Raw genomic sequence first — 20,146 nt, 5'->3', positions numbered from 1 at the left:
GGGCCGGCGCTGGTTTGTGGGAGGCGGCACCTGTGACACGGGAGGGCCAGGCGCGCTGGCCGCTGCCCTTTCCGGACCCAGGTTTTCGGCCGCTCCCAGCGGGCAGACTGACAGCGCCTTCCTGGGGGGGCAGGCGGCCGGCCCAGTGGGCGCCCGGCTTCAGGGCGGATGCTGAGCACAGAGGAGGAAAAGCAGCCTGCCGTTCCCTGACCCCCGAGGGGCGGCCCGCGCACGGGACTGCAGGAGCTGCTTCCTCGTGGGCTGAGAGGCTCCCGGGAGCGCATCGCCCGTCCTCGCCGGGAGGCTGGCTTCCTCAGGAAGGTGCCAGGCTGAGCTGCTGCTCCGCCTTAAACGTCGAGGACGTCCCTGACCCGGGTCGGCGGCGGTGTGTGCCCGCCGGACCCCAGCCTCGGACTCAGGAACTGTCTCCCTGGGAGCTCTGCCTCCTCACCCTTCCGGAAGGATCCACTCAGGACGCTGGCCCTGCTCTGATGCTTCCTCTTCCAGACAGTCCACCAGGTGGGGGACGGGCTGAAGCCCCTCCCCTGCTTCCTGTTGCTCTTCGTTCTCCCAGTCCCTTCACGGGAGCCCGGGCGGGTGCACAGATCGGGTTTATGCGGCTGCGTTCCTTGTTCCCACTTTATCCAGAAAAGCGGCTTTTTCTTGATTATCTGACATTGATTCTGTCCTAGTACATATTTTATTCCTCTTTTAACTTTCAGAAAGAAACTGGAGGGCGAGAGACAGTTCCTGCCCCAGGGTTACGGCCGGGACACCCCACCAACAAATCTGGCTCCAGAGTCCACGCTTGGATCAACAAAATGCTGGACGCTGACCAGGTCCTTCCTGCTGAAAACTTACACGATTGCTTTTGTTCCTGTTCTCAGAGGCAGATTTAATGGTGGGGGGTCCGGGCACGTGCCCTGGGCCCCGACTTCTGAAGGGCCCCGGAAACCCCAAGTGTACACTTGTGCTCATGACCCCAAGTGTGGTTTCATGGCTACGCCGCATGAAATACGGTTAAATGTATTTTTATTTTCCCAGTCTCCCTCTTTTTTAAGGGGCCCGATATTTTCCTCTGCGCCCGGGGCCTCCACCGACCTTAATCCGCCTCTGCCCGTTCCGTCCATTTGAACGTTACGTTACAATAAAACTAGCGACAGCCCGTGCCTCCTTCGGGCCCACGCTGCTGTGGAGAGTTGTCACGTGTCTGCATCCCGTGGGCGGAGTGTCTCTGCCCCGCCCGTCCACGGCTGGGCGTGCACGGGGCACACGTGCTGCCCAGTGTCCTGCTTTGGGCAGAGGCCACACTGTCTGCCCCCAGCCCTGCCCTGGGGGAGCCTGGGGCTTGTCCTGTGGGACCTCGGCCACAGCGCAGGGGACAGAGGCGCCAGCCCTCGCGTCGCAGGCTGACGCTGCGTTGCCGCTACGGGCACTGATTTCATGTTGTGACCCTACCTCTCTCCCACGCACACGCCTGGACCCTCCTTCCTGGCACATCCGCGGTCCGAGTCCTCGGGGCAAACGCAGGAGGAAGCGTTTCCCGGGAGCCGGGTCAGCGTTCGGACCACAGACACGTCCCTGCCGTCCTTTGGTCACCCCGCCCGGCTTCAGCCGGATCCACTTCCCGGCTCCAGGAAGTGCTGGGGGAGCGGCATTGTGCGCAAGGTGGTGGCCACGTGACGGCACATGGGCAGCTCCTCGCTGACCCGGGTGGGCATCGCGCTCCGTGGCGGTGCCGCCAAGGGCAGGCGATGGGAGGTCTTCAGCGGCCACGCTCCGCAGCCTTCCGGGCGCGTTGCAGGCTACGGTGTTGCTGTCGTGACCCCTTGTATGAAGGAAGAGCCTCTGAGTGACCGTGAGATTAATAACCACGTTTTGCCAGAATCACACGTTTTTCAGAGGACACATCTGCAAGTCCTCGCACAGTTCAAAGGCCACACAGCCCCAGTCCTGAATGTGACAGGTGTCAGAGAAATCAGATCCAGAGAGACGGCCGGCGTCCCCTCCCAGACAGGCCCACGGTCTGCTGCTTTTGAACAGCATTTATAATTGAAGGTCGCTTTTTCAAGGGAGTGATGGCCTCTTTCTTATTTCTCAAATCACTGCTTCATAGGGGAGGCGGAGGCCCCCAACGACAGTCTGCATTCCCGGGCGCAGGTGGCACCTACAGTGCACGCGGGACCTCAGGGTCTGGCGAGACTTCCGGGCGGCAGGTGCTGTCCCGCGGCGTCGGCGGGGCTGCCGGGCCCCGTGGTCGGGGCTGCGTGCGTTAGTCACCCCCCTGTACAGCGGGAAATGTTGAGAGAACATTTTCTTGGATTCGCTGGAAGCCTATTTTGTGATATTAAGAACAAAGAGAATCAACTCTCCATGAAACCAGAGTCAATCTTCCCAAATGTAACACGTCCATTAGGAGAAAAAAGTGTCTGATGGGAAACAAAGTGGCTGAATGGGCTTGAAACATCTCCTTCAAATTAAGTTTATGCGTTACAGGGAAGATAAAAATACATTGTGTTCTAGGACACGGAGATCTTCTGATGTTCAGCTCTTTCCCATTTCAGTTTCCCCCCTCCTCACGCTGTTAGCACTCCCAGTTTCGAGCAGCAGACAATGAACTGGAGCTGCCTTCAAAGAAGGGGGCTTCCCTGGTGCCCAGCCGTGCACGGCCCGGGTGGGCGAGGCTCGGCTGGGCAGGGCCGGAGCCCCCACGCAGGCTTTTCCCTGCCCATCTGCGCTCCGTGTGGGCACCGTGGCCAGTCCGCGCCCATCTGTGCCTCTGGACTGCCCCCACCGATCGGACTCCTTGGCGAAGGACACACTTGTGGGCCTCTCTGGGTGCTCTGCGCCCCCCCCCCACGGAGCCAGAGACGGCCCCGCCTTGCTCACCCTGCAGAGACCGACACGCGCTGGTGGCCCCTCACGACAGTCGATGGGATCGTGTCAGACAAGGAGAGGCAAAAATAACGCCGTACAAGCCCGGCGGTGTCTGCCTTTAACGTGACACGCGAGTAAGAGCCGCCTTTGGGAAGGCAGGAGAGGCAGACTTAGAGAAAAATCACAGGGTTTCCTTCTCTGTAATCCCGCGGCACGAGGCTCCCACCTGCCTGTGGTGGACCAGCTCCACTGTAGGAGAGAAATAGCGCCTGAGGTCCCCCGTGGGCAGCCAGGAGGAACCCCAGGCCCCGCAGGGGACGGCGGCGGGTGGCGGGGGAGGGGCCTTGCTCACCCACAGGCGTGGGCGTGAGCGTGGGCTGCTCCGTGAGTGTGGCTTCCGGTCCCAGGCAGCCTCTCCTCGTCCACCGGCGGCTGAGGGGTGGGGCAGCACTCGGGGTTCCTAAGTGACCGGAACAGAGAAGATCAGCTTTGCGTGGGGCAGGAGTCTGGCGTCCACTTGCAGGGGCCGGGGCCAGGGCCTCCCTGGGTCCTGAGTGTCGCAGACGGAAGCTCCTCGTGAGCACAGACGGTGGCTGCCAGCGTCCAGGGTGGGTCCCAGGACGGCGGTCAGGGGCTGGAACCGAAACTGCACGTCTGCCTTCCACCAGGTTTCTTTCCTAAGACAAGCGAGGTACGAGGCTCCCTGTGTCTGAGGACAAACAGGGCGGACGCAGGAAACAGTGAACTCACAGTTCTCATGCGGAGACTGTGACTCAGTGGTTTCTGGGTGCAGAGACCAGGCCCTAGAGAGCGGCTGAAGGTTTGTCTTCCTTCTGCCCGCCCCGCACCCTGACTTGCAGTATCAGCTCTTGTTCCCACTTGTCACCGGGTCAACCTAGGAGAGTCGTGTTTCCTGTCACCCTCAAACACAAGCCCCCGTCACTCTCCTGGAGGGTCCCACGCCCTCAGCACCGTGCGCATTTGACCCAGAGACAGCTATGCACAGGAGTGTGTTAAACGGCACCCCGACTTCCCACTCACCAGCTGCCAGGACGGCCCCCACTGCTGTGACAACTAGAAACGTCTCAGGCTTTGCCCTGTGTCCCCTGGGCCGCAGAACTGTTTATAGTGAGAGCTACTGATTTCAGCACCGAAAACGAACGAATGCATAGAATACTTGTTAGCAAGATAACATGCAAATGAATCCAGAATATCTACATCTTGTCTCTTTTTGTCCCTTAAATTCTGTCATTCCTACAATTATTCCTTTGGAATTAGCCACGAAATGTGTTCTGTTTTAAGTTGTGAGGAATGAGATTCAACACTGCAAAACAGACCCCTCGCTGAGCTCCCCTCCAAGGTGAGGCGGGCGGCTTCCAGGGGAGCCGGAGGGTGTGCTTTCAAATGCAGATTCCTCTTCCCGGGACGCAGCCCGTCTCCATGGCAACCGAGGTGGGCTCCGGGCTGAGCCGGCAGGACGAGTTCCCTTTCAGCTGGGGCGGCAATGCAGCCACAGACCCCGGGACGTCCCAGTCAAGGGCACACGCTGGGCCTACGCCGTCCTGGAGGGGGGCCTTCCCAGAGTGCCGCCCGGTTCCGGAAACCCCTCAGGATTGTAAAGAGTGATCACAACTCAGACCTGTGCATTTAGGCATCACTTTGTCAACCCCCTCCCGGGAGACTTGGGTCCCTGGCCCCCCGACGGGGCTGAGCGGTGTGTTTTCTGGGCTCCTGGAGATTCTTGAGGTCAAGCATGAGGGTGTCGAGGGACAGTGAGGGAACCGAAGTTTGAATACTCAGCTGTCGGTGGGAACATGCCTGTGTTCCAAGAGCAGAGACAAGATAATATCACCAAGGGGGGGTGGTATTCTCTAATTATTTTCTTTTTCTCTACAGAAGAGTAAAAATATAGTTAGAATTATGTTTGGAGCCAGAGATGTATTTCAAAATTGCAATCGCAGAGTGCAAAACAGAAGCACTGGTTTCTCCCCAGGGGGATTTAGGTCATGACATGGGACACATCAGTTCCCGAGGTTCCTCATCGCAGACTTGAAGCTCGGCTTTCCTTCCTTCTCAGACCCCGCCGGAGACTCAAAGAGCCTGGGAACTGAACTTCTTACTCCCATAAACTGAGTTCTAAGGGTGACTTTGCCATATCACTGTGTCTCAGTCGTGGCGAAGAACCACATCTAAGCTATTTTAGCGAGTGACTGTAATTCCAAAAACTCGTCTAGAAAACATAAGACAACACTTGAGACTTACCCATTTCTTTCAAGAAGGGAGTCGATCTTACACCCAACAGAATCCCTCACGGTGCAGCTCAGCTCCCGAGCGAGGGCGCCAGCCCCCACATCCTGGCGGTCCTGAGGCTCCGTGTCTGCCCCCTACTTTCTGGTTTAACTCTTCCAATTCTCAGGTTTATTAGAATTGGTTAAGCTCTCACTTCCTGACCCGTTGGGGGTCTTTTCTTAGGTTTAGTGTACTTTGTAAATGAGGCCAGATATGCCAAAAATGAATTCAGTTTACTAAAAGGCAAAGCCGATGGAACCTTTAAAATCCCTATTCCTGCTTCATCACTTAGATCCTGGCGACTTGTCCCCTGAGCTCAGATCTGTTGGAACCCTAACCCCTTTTTCTCCCGGAACTGCCCACTCAGATAAATAGCAAGTCTCCCTTTGTCCGTGAGGACCAGTCCCTCCAGGCCCAAGACTCTGGGAACTGCAGTTCCTCGTAAAGCTAGCGATGGGCTTAAACGCTTCTCTCTGAGAATTTACCAGGTGTTCAACAGCTTTAAAAAAAGTTAAAAAACAAGTAAACCCAAAGAAAACAACCAGAGTCCTACAAAGCCCGTCAGATCAAAACAAATTATTTTGAAAACAATTGAAATTAATGCTCCAGTTCACGCAGACGCGTGCCTGTCCATGAAATGCAGAAGCCTTTCCGTCGGGCCCGAGAAAACCCCTGCCTTTGCAGGGGAGACCTGTTCCTAAACAGAGAGTAGACCATCTATTCTCCCCAACAAATGAAGAACCGTCCTGATGTGGCCGTGCGGGGTCAGGCGTGGAGCCCACGTGGAAACTGAGGCGAACGGCGTTTGCTGCCTGTCTCTCTGCAGACCAGCGCCTCTGCCTCAGGGTTAACCTGTGACGGGTCGTCGGTTCCGCTGCAGGGGGGGGAACGGCTCCGGCCTCAACCAGAAGGCTGCAGGGAAGGCCAACCTCACCCGCCATCAGAAATCGCCAGTGCGTCCCCGCAACGTTAAAAGAAATCAAAATTAATATAAAGATGCATGGGGAGCAAATGTCCCACTTTTCCATAGAAATTGTATTGACTTTAATTTATTATTGGCAATAGCGGGTAACCATCTGCTACCACTCCGTATTTTGAGAAAAGAAAAAGGAAGAAAGAACGGCGCTCCCTTTATCTGGTCTTCAGACGGCCGCTGCTGTGGGGACCGGGGAAGCATGTCAATTTCAGGCTCTTCCTGTGACAACAGGTCACCAAGCACAGAGCCTAACACGCCTGTGCTCCGTGACAGTTCCCTTCAGACGCCAGGACCGGGGGCCCCCGCAACCCTGTGCCCGAGGGGAGAGACCTCCCAGGCTCCTTCCACATTGAACTTCAAGTGTCGCGTCGCTGCGCGGCCTCAGGCGTGACCACCGAGGGCTTTACCTGACAGACGCGCCCAGACTCGCTGAGCGGCTGCGTCCCAGTAAACCCATCATAAATTAAAAACGCCGTAAGCTGAAGATGCATGCGTGCACCTAACCTGCAGAACGTCACCGCTCGGCCCGGCCCACCTCACGCGTGTGCAGGACCCTCCTGTCGGCCCGCAGTTGCGCAAAATCATCCGACGCGATGAGTCTGCTGTGGAGTTCAGTGATTGACCCTCGTGGTCGCGGCCTGGCAGGGAGCTGCCCGCCCCCGCAGCTTCCAAGAGCGTATCAGACCACACACCAGGAAAAGACCAAAATTCAAAACTCAGAGTACAGTTTCTACCGATGGCGTGTGGTGTTCACTCTGCCGTAAAGTCAAAAATCCCTAAATCAAATCAACTGTATCAGGGACCGAATCACCTCCCAACGGCTCCACCTCTGATCCCAGCACCTTTGGGTGTCGGGATTTCAGCCTGTGGATGTCAGGGGATGCAGACACTCACACCAGCCCTCTCCTGACCTGCCATCCCCGGTGTTTCTTCCTGTGGTCACATCTGGCCACATCTGTTTGAAGGTGCAGCCAGCAAACTAATCCTCAGCTGGGAGGCCACGTGCCCAACAGTCTGGGAACCTATTTCTAAAGGAGACGGGAGACAGGATACGTGTGGTAACCAACGTTAACCTGCGTGAAAACCTGAGTTTTGCATCAACGGACTATTTGATATTTCCCCGTTATCTCTTTTTCTCCGTCACTGATCCATAAAATTACATGCATGTGCTGTGAGCAGTGCCACCCGTGGACAGTTAAGATGTGAAATCCCCACGAGAGCGGCCAGAGGCGCCGGCTCACCTTCCAGGTCATGATATAAAAACGAACCACGCTGCGGTTCCAGCAGCGGCCGGCGAGCGCGCACCTGCTGGGCCAGCCGTGGCTGAGGCAGACAGTGCGGGAGACAGGAGACCTGCAGGGCAGCCCTGGCTGGTGCGCGGGGCTCGGTGGGGGGGGACGTTGTCCTGTAGACCGAAGGGCCGTGGGCTCGATTCCCGGTCAGGGTGCCTGGTGTGAGGTTGTAAGGGCCTCTTTCTTACCATCAGGCCGGGCACGGGCTCCAAAGAAGATGGTCAGGCGGGTCCAAGAAGAATGGCCATGGGAACACGCTGGAGTCCTGGGAAAGGGAGCAAACAGATACCTTGGGAGATGCAAAGAAAAATGTGTTTTCTGTTCCTTAAAAAACCGCAGTCTGGTTGGCAGCCCAGGGGCTCCCACGGGGGACGGAAACGCACGGCCGTGTGGGGGTGTATGCGGAGGCACGCGGGTCAGCAGGACCTGCACTCTGCGAGGGCTCCACGCAGCGCCCCTGGCTGATGGATTTGCACAGTGAGCGGAGGGAGAGCAGCGGTCGCGCCCTGGCTTCCATGCTGCTGTGTCAAGAACCCACAACATCCTCCAAGTTTCAGCCTCTGCTTTTCCGTCACAGACCAGACAGGGCAGAGTCTGAGGCCAGGCGCCGCCTGGGGACACTCGCAAGCCTGTTTTGTTCTTTATGAGTTTTACCTTACGAGAGAAAGACAAAGTAGCTTAATGCTTAACACACACATTTTAGCCACATTGTAAAGAATTGTAAAGAGCATTCCGTTTAATTCGCTTTTTCTAATATATACAGAGGAACACCAGTTGTAGCATCTCCGGAATAAATAAACTAAAAATGTGAAGAGTGTCCAATTCTATGCTGTGTACTTAACATAAACATAGTTCTTTTAAGACCAAGAATGTGGTCACTGGGCCTTGGTGCCTTTGCTGGTTTAAGCATCTTTTCTTTGATTTAAATCTAACAGTTTATCTCTGAATATCAAAGTGCCCCTCGCTCTGGGAGAGAATGGACGGAAAACATTCACCGTGAGATAAAATGGCACACACAGCAAGTCACACGGACTTTCAATCACAAAATGCAGAAAAAGTGAAAAGGAGAATGTCCCGCAAACAGGCTCAGTCCTGTTTATAATCAATATAACTTCTGTCAGTGTGAATCCCAAGCGTCCGAGGATTAAACCCCAAGTCACTGGACGGGCCGTGGGCTCCCCTCCTCCCCGACCACAGCGCCTCTCACTGGCCGACGGCCAAGGGCCCGAACACAGAGGCCGAGTTAAAAGTGAGAGCAAAACCTTCCCTTCACCGTCTGAGATAAAATCATATCTGCTTTCGGGGATGAGAGAAAACTAGGAATCATTTATTTTGGAAGCGTGTTGGGCCGTGGGCTTTGGGTACAATCAGTATGTATCAGGACTGTTTAGAATGCGCTGATAAGAGCCCATTTCATCCCTTCTAGTTCTGATTTTCAAAGACGAGGCGATGACAAAGAAGAAGGACTGGCAGAGAAGCGCGGTGACGCCTGGCGTGCCTTATCTTCTCCCCGCGCGCAGACGGCCTTAGAACGCAGAACAGCAGGGTTCAGACCCCCAGACCCCGGCTGCGCCGAGCCCACGCGCCGAAGAGACACAAATGAGCTTCCCGCACGGAGCCGCAGGCTGGCCCCACGTGGGCTCCCAGCTCCGCCGGGCTCTCCAGCAGAGCAACTTCTTGGATGATGACAAAGTGCCTGATGCTAGAAACGTGTCCCATGGCTTACTCATAAACGCGGCCTTCAGAGCCCGTCACCCGCACCTGAGGCTGCCCGTGGCCTGCGGGTAGGGCGTCGGCACCTCAGACGCAGAGCAGCCCCCGAGTGGCAGCAAAAGCTTCCGTCGTTCGGCCCCAGCTTCTCTGTATGGAGAACGATTGTGGGCTGGAGGTCCTGGGTGGACAGGTCGCTTGCTGACCATTTCAAAACACTCAGAGGGCCCCACCTGGGAAAACCGGGTGCCGAACGGCCCGGAGTTAGTGAAGCCGGGACCGCGATGGCGGGCTGGCCCGTCGCTTTGCCGGTCTCGGGACCACGCGCTCCACCGTTATTCCCCACCGACTCTCTGAGCTGCCAGGTCAGGCTGAGCATCTCACTCCCAACAACCGCTGGGTGTCCAGGAGGAAAACAAGTCATGACCTAGGACAAGACGTTCTCCTACAAGTTTGATTTTTAGGAGAACGTAATAAGACTGCAGAGGGCTTTTCAACTCAGGAAGGCATTGTTCTAAATCTGACTTCTAAATAACAATAACTGATATTAAGATTTAATATTTAAACAGCGATTTGCATATGAAGACTTGATATTTGTCAAAATGAAGTAGCAGGGGTTATAAGATAAACTACAGACTAGTGACGTCCATGCTGACGAGGGATGAGGTCGCTGGCAGGGCCTCGCCTCCTCCGCGAACGCCTGGGACCGGCAACGTGGCAGAAACTCCTGCCAACACTTCCCGCCCCAGTGGCACCCACAGCTCCGCAGCCAGGAGCACGCTCTCAGAGTTCATTGTCAAAACACAGCACGTGACCAGTTGCAAGTAAACCAAACAAAGTGCGTGGAATAATTAATCAGTCCAATAAAAACAACTAGACTATCTCTGGGCTTCTTGGAAGCAAAGCCATGCATTTTTAAGTAAAACGGGGGTCAGGAATTACAAAGAAAACCGTTCACCGTAGCTGGGCATTCTGCAAATCTTATTAACGTGGAAATACTCGGCTTGCCTCCAGCTGACTCATAAGCTAATCAGACAACCCACTGAACATGAGAATTACTTTGTACATATGATTCTTGACTATAAAACATTTTGAACAGTGTTTTAAATATGCAAATAAGAATATGCAGGAGTCAGCTAAAAATGGAAGAATTGGCTCATGTAGTTATAACAACCAAGGCAGAAACATTCCTGCTTTGGGAGAATTTCAATATTTCCTTCTTTTTAGATTTTATTTATTTATTTGTAGGTGGAGGGGAAGGGAGGGAGAAAGAGAGGGAGGGAAACATTGATGTGCAAGAGATACATTGACTGGTTGCCTCTCACACCCCCCCCAACCTGGGACCTGGTCCGCAACCCAGGCCTGTGCCCTGACTGGGAATCAAACCAGCAACCTTTGAGTTCACAGGCCGGCACTCAATCCGCTGAGCCACACCAGCCGGGGCCTCAATATTTTCTTAATATGGCACAACTGAGTAAGTAACTAGGTGAAAATCGTTTACAAAAAATGAAAATCTGGATATCTTCAGAACTAAATAATAATAAAGGTAACAATATATCGAATCTTCTGACGTACGTGTGATACAGTGTTTAGAAGCATATCTACAGCTTTAAAATGCGTGTATTAAAAATAACAAAAGCTGAGAATCAACCCACTAAGTGTTCGTCTTGAAAAACTAGGAAAAGAAGTGCAAATTCATCCCAAGAAAGTAAATGAAGAAAAGATATGTTTGACAATTCAGACAATTTAGAAAATTACATATTTCTTGAAAACCACTGATTACCAAACTCCACAGAAGAAACCCTAAATCCAGATGGTTTTAGCAAGGAACATTTCCAAACATTTAAAAAAGAAAATGAGAATTTCAAAAAAAAGAGCAGACATTCTTCCCCTTGTTTAGCGCGAGCAGCGTAACTTTGATAAGAAGTCTGACAAGGACGTGACAGGAAAAACAAATGATGGGGAACGTCTTTCTCATCGACATAGATGTTAAAATCTTCAACAAAATATTGTGATGTCTAATCCCGGGCAGGATAACGCTCCACAGCTAAGCGAGGGCTCTCCGTGAACGCAAAGTTGGTTAACATTCGGAAAAAGTGTGATTTGACACATGAAGATGCAGATCATCCCCATGGGTGCAGCTAAAGCTCATGATAAAACGCAACACTTAGTTCAAAAGGAGACTCTTCGCCAAAGAGGAACAGACGGGACTTTCCTTAATCTGATCATATGCTTTTAAAAGTTCCGCAGAGATTATTCGAAAGGATGAACGAGTGCGTTCTGCCTGAGGGACCGAGACAGAGACGTTCATTTTCCGGCGGCACCGCGATGGGAGTCCCTGCGAGGGGCGCCGGGGAGACCGCGCCCAGCAGGGACGCGCCTGGGAGAGTCCTTTGGGGAATCTCGGCGGGAGCCAACGACAGAGGAAGTTTGAAAAAGCAGCGCTCTCGGGGATGACAGAAGTGAGGTTCGGGGTCGCCCCTGGGCCTGCGGGCAGTTTCTGGGCAGAACGTGTGATTATGTCCCGTATCTTGATCTCCCACTATCTACGCTTTTTGAGGATCTACTGAGCTAAGCACTTGCTTTGTGTACGTTAAACCTTAAAAAAAAAAAATATTGTTGAGCTAATGAGATAATCACTTTTCACTGTGATGCTATTTAAAGCTGGAAACAGTTTCAGGAGGCAGGGCCTATTTTAGACTCATATTAAAAATAAATACGTCCTTGAAGGTTGACTGATGGGTCCACACTTACACAACATAAAGAATCGGGCTGCTTGGCCCAGAGCTTCCTGATGCCAAATTCACGTTCTTTCCCACCGAACTGAATGTTTCCAGGGCTCCTTAATGTAATGGTTTTTCAATCTCTCTTGACGGTTCTTGTCTGTTCAAGATTTGGGGCAACAAACACACATCAAAGTCTAATTCAAAACAATCGTGAATTTACAACAACCATGACCTCCCATGATTGCACGCCGGCAAAACTCACGCGTCGGGAGACGGAACTGAGCACACGCTGTATTTCACTTAGATTCACGCAAGATTAACTCAACCTGTCAGCTGCTAAAAATTCAAAGCCAGACGTACAGTCCAAATATATGTTGAGTCATGTGCACAGATGGGTCCTGACAACGCCAGGCCCCCGGTGCATTGGCAGCCGCGAGCCCAGCCCGGTTCCTCCTAAGTCTGAAGACGTGCTCTGACCTCGTACGTGGTTAACGATGGGATTTCAGAGGCAGCGAATAGGCGCCCACAAAACCTGAGGCCCCCGCGCCAGCAGGACCGGCGTGGTTGCCGGATTCAGGTCACGGCGGCACTTCGTACCCCGGCTCGCCTTCCCACCTCCCCGCTGTGCAGGGGGAGGGAATAGCTGCCGGCCGAGGCAGCACGCCGAAACCTTCCCCCTCCGCGCAGATGGAAGCCGCCTGGCTCCCACGTTCCAAGCACGTCTTAAAATAAACCCCGGGGGCGGAATGGCCCGCAGAAACGCTGCGCAGAAAGCAAGCAGCAGAAGGAGGCAAGCGATTTTAATTTCCAATATGTCCCTGGAATTTTTTAATTTTAATGCCAAAGGGGTAATAATGCTACTATTTCAAGTTGTCATTTGATGTCGTTCGAAACCCATACTTACATTTCAAATGTTACGTCTGGCCTCATTATTGCAAGAATGTTGGAGTTGCTTTAGAAAATCAATGACCATCCCGGCACACCTCATCCCCGCTTACAGACACGTCCCTGGGCCTTGCCTTCGGAGGCCAAGGCAGCAGCTGCAATCCGTGGGCGACACCTGACCTTCTCTCCTGCGGGCGGCGTCCATGGGTGGCCTGGGAACCTTGCTCATGACTGCGCACATCCGCCGTCCCGGCCTTAGCCTGCGTCCCCGGACACGCGCCGTGGGAGCAGCGGCAATTTAAGGGCTTCTCAGCGGAACGGGCCTCTCCTCTTCGGTGTGACTTCTTTCTCAGTTCCTGCTCAAAGCCAAAGTCGCAGGCGCCGAGAGCTTCCCGCACATCTGAGTTCTGGGCTCGGATTGTTTTAAACACTAACAGACCCTGCGCAGAATAAAGGGGGTCCCGAGCCGCGGTTTTCCTTCCTTTTCCTTGGCGACACGGATCGCGAGAACGTATCTCAACGAAAGGCTGCAGGGAGTTTTTTCCAGCTTGAAAAGTTTTTTAAATTAATGCCGTGCAAGGCAGGGGGTGCGTTCTAGGCCTGTCCCTGAGAAAACTGGGGTGGCCTCATCTGTCGCCGTAATTGGGGCTTTCTGTTCATCAGCGATACCTCCAGGACTTCATGAGCAAATTACTCTTCTTGCAAAGCAAACAGACTTCCTCAAACTGCTCACATGGATCCATCACGGGGTGCCTACGGGAGCCGTGAAATTCTCCATTAGCTTGCAGATGTGAACCCCTTTTCGTTACGATGAGACAGCCCGTTCCTCCTCAGTGCTGGGGCACAAGGCAGGTTAATCTGACCTGGTCCTCCACCCCAGGCTCAGGGAGAAGATTGTAATCGAAGCGTTTCTGCCAGTGAAATCGTTTTAGAGGGGATTTTCTTAGGAGGAGGAGAAACTCCGCTTCAACCAGTTTGTGTGTTTCCTGACTTTCAAATACAAGATGTTATTTATAGTCCTGTGATAACCTCAAAAACACTTCTATTTATATATTATTTGAAACCTGTATTTCCTAGACGCTGAAGAGAGCTTTCAGGGCTGTCGGTGTCTTGAGTGTTATCTAAGGCTGAAGTGGACGGGTCTGTCTGGTGTGAGCGGCAAGAAGTTGAGCAGAGAGAGGACAGTCAGAGGCAGGGAAGCCCTCTCATCCCCAAGGCCTACCTGTCCGCAGGTGAACTGTTAGTCTTTCTTGGCGGCAAACATGTATAATGGCACATTTTTCAAATCTGAAATACTCTGCAAGGGGCAGGCCGGCTGACTCACGGACTCGGCTTACTCGGGCACATGAAGAATTAAAGGCGTGAGGACGTGGAGGAGGAACATGGCTCAGCGGGACCCGCCCACGGCCCTCGCGCTCCTGCTCTGTGAACTGGGCCCTGGGGCGACCGTGACCCCGGAGACCTGCTGCAGGGGCGCTTGCAGGAGGGGGGACGAGTCACAGAGACACAGAGTGAAGAGGCCACATGGGGACGGAGGCAGAGACTGGAGTTGTGACTACAAGCTAAGAAACACCGCGGGGACTGGGGCCTGTGAGAGGCCAGGGACAGGCAAGGACAGGCTCTCCCTGGACCCTTCTAGGGGAGCCCGGTCCGCAGCCCCTGGACCTGCCCCAGGACCTTCGGGGGAGCCCGGTCCGCAGCCCCTGGACCTGCCCCAGGACCTTCGGGGGAGCCCGGTCCGCAGCCCCTGGACCTGCCCCAGGACCTTCGGGGGAGCCCGGTCCGCAGCCCCTGGACCTGCCCCAGGACCTTCGGGGGAGCCCGGTCCGCAGCCCCTGGACCTGCCCCAGAACCTTCGGGGGAGCCCGGTCCGCAGCCCCTGGACCTGCCCCAGGACCTTCGGGGGAGCCCGGTCCGCAGCCCCTGGACCTGCCCCAGATCCTTCGGGGGAGCCCGGTCCGCAGCCCCTGGACCTGCCCCAGAACCTTCGGGGGAGCCCGGTCCGCAGCCCCTGGACCTGCCCCAGGACCTTCGGGGGAGCCCGGTCCACAGCCCGTGGACCTGCCCCAGAACCTTCGGGGGGAGCCCGGTCCGCAGCCCCTGGACCTGCCCCAGAACCTTCGGGGGAGCCCGGTCCGCAGCCCCTGGACCTGCCCCAGGACCTTCGGGGGAGCCCGGTCCGCAGCCCCTGGACCTGCCCCAGAACCTTCGGGGGAGCCCGTCCGCAGCCCCTGGACCTGCCCCAGAACCTTCTGGGGGAGCCCGTCCGCAGCCCCTGGCTCTGGGACTCCTCGCCTGTAGAACTATGAAAAGATACATTTCTGTGTTTTAAACCACCCAGCTGATGGCATTTGGTTATTGCAGCCTCAGGAAACTCGGGCACCAGGAATCCCATAACGTACGGGAAATAGAAGAAATTTTCAAGGGCAAATTCAACTAGACATGATCTGGCGTTATTTTCACCTCAGGCACTGATGCAAAACTACCCCCTCACAGCAGTTACGATTCTACAATACGTCGAATTCACAATTCTAACTGCACAAGTGCCTTTAAACCTATTTAAGAGACAGCATGTAAGTACTGAAATCTGATCTGTGTTATTGGTGACATCATTCAAATGCTCTGCCCTTCAGCCTCTTGGGAGAACGGCTGTCATATCGAGCCCAGTGATGGACACTGTCGTGGGTGTGCACAGAAGGGGGTGTTCTTATGAAACTTAGACCGGTATCGAGGATGAAGTCTTTGTGCCCAGGACCCCCATTCTGCCACCTTTTATTTCACATACAATAAAAGCTGGTCTGGTTCCCAAGCACCCACACATTGCCTGCATCGTTCCAGCCTTTCAAAAAGTTGTTCAAAGAACTTTATCTGCTTATCACCAGAATGATATCATTTTAAAGCTGAAGAAGAATTCAGCAAGGACAGAATCTAAGTCTTCCCTTTGGGGACAGAAGCTCAGAGGGAGGACAGCCACCGTGAGACTGTAGTCCAGGCCGCCAGATGGCCCCCGTGACGGAACTGCTGTCCCCGGAAGAGCTCCCGACGGCGCTGGCCGTGGGCACCACAGCAGAGGGGGTTGGCTTTGGAGGCTGACTTCCGGGACAACCCTGGCTCGGTGACGATGGCCATGCGCACGGTCAGCCTGGACTGCTTCCTCACTGCGGGGTGCATTGGACCACCAGTGTCACGAAGGGGCTCACGTGGGTGAGACACAGAGGCCCGACGTGAGGGGGCGGGGGGGCCCGTGGCTCTGGGGGACCGCCCAGCAGCGTCCGCGCCGTGGTGAGCAGTGGCCCCGCGGTGCACTTTGCAGCCTCACTGGCACGTGTTTGCTTCCTGCCCCACGGGGCCCCGGCTTCCGGCCCCGGCACGGCTGGCGTTTGGAAAGGATGATTTTTGGTTGTTGGTGGCCGTACTGTGTGTTGTGAGTGCTTAGAGGCACCTCAGGTTTCTACATGCCAGCAGCACCCCCCACAGAGGGACACCCCCAATGTCCCCAGACATCGCCAGACTCCCCTGGGAGGTTGAGAACCTCTGCTCACCTCAAGCTCTTGGAGGACGGGGACAGGGTCTGAGTCACCGTTAACTCTTGGTCACCTGGACCAGTGCCCTTGTCCAAATCCTGCGCTTTATGGTTTGTTATGTCATGAAACCATCCACACGCAGCCGACTGTGAACTGAAATATTAGCTGGCCCGCCACCCCCTCCACCCCGTCCTGACAGCTCCCACGTCCGGCTCCGAGCCCGGCGTGAATGGTGGTTAATGGGGGAATATTGGGGGGACCGCTCGCCCCCCCGGTCCCCAGGCATCACATCCTGACCAGGCGCTGGGGACTGTGCTCTTTAAGGCGACATTTCATAACCGTCAAGCGAGAGGTCTACAAACACCATGTTTCCAGCTGGGTCCCATCAGTAACGCGGGACCGGGCTCCCGGCGCGCAGAGCGGCGGCCGTGAGTCCATAAGGGAGTCCCGGGGCCCGTTCCCGGCCACGTGAGTGGCACCGGAGTCTCTGGAGCAAGACGCTGGCAGGCTGAACCCACAAAGGTGTGAGCTGCGTCCCGGGCCGCAGCGTCAAATTCAAAGTGGGGCAGCGAGGAAGCCGCGGTGCGCGTGGGTCCAGCCACGGGCCCACAGCTACGTCTGCAGCTGCGCTGGCTTCCCCGCTGGTGGCTTCAAACGCACAAACCACAGCCGCCATTCAAGCCGCCGACGCTGTGCTCCTCCTCCTCCTCCTGCCTAACCCTCACCGCCCAGCGGGACAGCAGCTGCGGCCTCGGCAGGTTAAGGTCAAGTACCCAGGGGCTCCGTGTTTGCGGCCTTTACTCCCGGAAACGTGAAGACCTGTCCCGCAGCTGCGACGTGCCATCACACGCGGGTCACGGGTTACTTAGCCTGAGCTGAGGAAGTTGCGTGGCCCCTCCGGTGCCGGGAGGGGCGGTCAGCGCGCGGGGTGGGGGGGCGAACAAGCAGACTAACCCTGCGTCGCTTCTCTCCCGGCGCCCCGTTAATCTGTAATTTACTTGGGGGGGCAGCACGTGCAATCTGGGACCAGACGCTGTGCCTGCAGCGTGGGAGCAGCAGACCCGCTCGTCAGCAGGAGGGACGTGGCGCAGTTACTGACTGTGCTCTCGGGGCGTCGCGGTGGGTGTTGGTTCCCGACCGCCGCTCCGCGTGGGGGGGCCCACAGGCCACTCGGTGACCTTTAGCAGTTCTCCTGATTAAGTGCCATGTACGGCCGGCTTCGCTGCGCACGGCTTAATAACCCAAGCAGACACAGATGCTAATAACTTCACAACTCATTGCTTCGCTATTTGTTAATGCACGTGAAATTTAGTCCACGTTGCACGGGCTGGAGTCTTCCATGAATCACATAAATTAGAGGGTCACAAAGCAGCACATTAGCGTCTGTTAGCCTGGACGCGCGAGTTCTGTCCTGGACGTTTTCATGTGTCCTACAACTTTCCCGCCTTCGCCTGGCAAAGCCTTTCAGTTTTCCAGCCCATGTCGCCACTGCATCGGCACGTTCTGCCCGCAGACGACCGCGCTGCCCTGAGGGAACCTGGCACCGCTCCTTAGAGTCAACTCCTCCCCCAGGGGAAGGGGCATTTCAGTGAAATCGTAAGCAAAAAAGGCCAAGTTTGTCTTTTAGGACGAAAGTGCTTGTTTAATTATTGTTACAAAAGAGGCTGAGCAGGCGTCTGGTAACTGGTTTTCAGGAGAAATGGCCACACACTCCGAAGGCTGCGGACCGAAACATTGGAGCGCAGACGTGGGCCCAAGCAACCGGCATTTTTGCATGCCGGGTGGTGTTTTCCTGATTTTCTAGTGAATGCACGTTTAAGTGAGCATCTGAAACAGTTCCAGAAGGCGCAAGGCAGGACCTTTCTCTTGCGGGGACAAGTGTGGATTGTGTCGTCTGAGTAATGGGTTTTAGAATGGGATTTGAATCAACCACTTCACGTCAGGGTTTCCGTGTGTCACGGGTGATGTTCAGACATTTCCTCCCACTTTTTGGGGAAAAAAGTGTCTTATGGAGCGAAAAATACGGTATATCCTCGTGTATGTGACCAAAAAATGTGCCCAGCAGCCCAGCCCCGAGGACACCGTGCTCAGTGGGGACAGACGGAGACCAGCGCTGTGTGAGCTCCCCGAGGGGACCTAAGACCGCGGGAGTCACAGACACGGCGCCAACGGCGGGTTCAGGGGTGGAGGTGTGGGCTGAGGCCAGCGTCCGCGCGTGCGCCAGTCCTGGGAGAACGTGCAGCGAGCGAATCCAGGTGACAGTCCTGCGTCAGCCACTTGAAAGTGGCTCACGGAGTGGAGCTTAAGTGTCATCACAACCCCCAAACGGCGACGATGTGACATGAGGGAGGCGGCAGCTCCCTGTGGCGTCGCTGTGCCGTGTGGATGTCTGTCACCTCACCGCGTGGACACCGTGAACTTACGCCACGCTGCGTGACACTTATGTCTCCGTGAGGCTGGAAAATAATAAAAAGGAACCCGTGTGCATGTGGATGTGGCCCTGTGCACGGGGCGGGGGCGGGGCCAGTGGGGGAGGGGGCGCCTCATTTTAACGGCCGAGTAGCTTCCTGACACAGAAATGACAGTCACGGCGACCCCTCCTCCTCACTCTGTAAAGTCTGTTCTGCGGCACCAGGTAAAGGATTTGCACCAACGCAAATATTTTGAAGTTCACTTTATCACATACAAATGCATTTGAAGCCTGGATTACAAGCTGTCTTTTTAAAAAAAATACTTGATTTGCATGTTTAAAGGGGCACGCACTTGGCCCTGGCCAGGTGGCTCTGGGTTGGTTCCCCGTCGGGGTACACGGCTGGGAGGTGGGTTTGATCCCCGGTCAAGGCGCGTGTGGGAGAGAACCGCTGGGTGTTTCTCTCTGACACTGATGCCCCCCCCGCCCAAATCAATAAATATATCCTATCCTTGGGTGAGGATTAAAAAGAAGAGTGCACATGGGTATAGCCTTTCTTCCCTGGGAATACTCCTGTTTTCTGGACGCTGGTAGGCACATTTTTGTAAGATGCATTATCAGCAACTCATGAAGAAGGAATGATGATGACTGCTCTGCAGAACATACCAGAACACTAATTAGCCGCGCAGAAATGCCTGCTGATGCCTCTCCTGCACCTGCTCGGTAATGCCTCGGCCTGGTGTTACTCCATTTAGCAATCCACGCTTAATTAGGAGACCGAACGCGATTAAATAAGAAACCTGGGACGCTAGCACGCTTCACGCTTCTCGCTTCCCACCCCTGCGCACATTTAAGGACGGATCATTCCACTTACAAGGACGTTGGGGAACAGCTGTGTGTGCGCCCCACCCCCACGCAAGTCCCCTGCCGCTGCCGCCCCCAGGCTGAGGCTGATCGCTGCTCTGAATGTCACCTCGGACCATAGCGACAGGTGCAGCTCTTAGGGGAGTCGGGAGGCATGACCCGTGAGGTCCAGGTGTGACTCCTCCGAGGCCGGGGGCTCACTTCTCTGCCCTCCACTCAACGGTCTCTCCAGGGCATCCACCTTGGCCCCTGCAGGGCCGCCACCATCTTGGGAGCTGGAACCGCACGTGCACACACTCTCTTCCCCAAATCCGACCGTGGATACGGCGGAAGCACCCTGAGCAAGATTTGTGACGCCAGCTGGCGGGCCACCGCTGGGGAGGGGCCTCTCGTTTCTCAGAGGTTTTCCAGGGCCCGCGGTGTGGGTTCCACCTGCATGTCAGGCTGGGTACACGCCCCTGGCCCTGCCCGCGACCCGCGGTGTCGGGACCTGGAGTCTCCTGAAACGCCCCTCCCCTGGGGATGTGTGGCCCAGAGCTGTCTACCACGGACAGACGGACGGCCCCTCGGCCGTAGCGGCTCATTCCTGGCCA

At 55.4% G+C, this 20,146-nt stretch overlaps 1 protein-coding gene across 1 annotated transcript in view; it reads right to left on the bottom strand.

The window, feature by feature from the left end:
* Nucleotides 1-15,710: 15,710 nt before the first annotated feature.
* LOC150005548 (contactin-3-like) overlaps nucleotides 15,711-20,146 on the bottom strand; it is an 81,992-nt gene continuing 77,556 nt past the window's right edge. Inside the window, exon 22 of the mRNA XM_090284973.1 lies at nucleotides 15,711-15,913. Coding sequence (XP_090141099.1) covers nucleotides 15,711-15,913 — 203 coding nt within the window. The remainder of the gene's footprint in view (nucleotides 15,914-20,146) is intronic.

Source organism: Furipterus horrens, unplaced genomic scaffold, assembly GCF_987537825.1.
Source record: "Furipterus horrens unplaced genomic scaffold, mFurHor1.1.pri manual_scaffold_7, whole genome shotgun sequence".
Taxonomy (NCBI): Eukaryota; Metazoa; Chordata; class Mammalia; order Chiroptera; family Furipteridae; genus Furipterus; species Furipterus horrens.
This window is presented reverse-complemented; position numbering and strand designations above follow the sequence as displayed.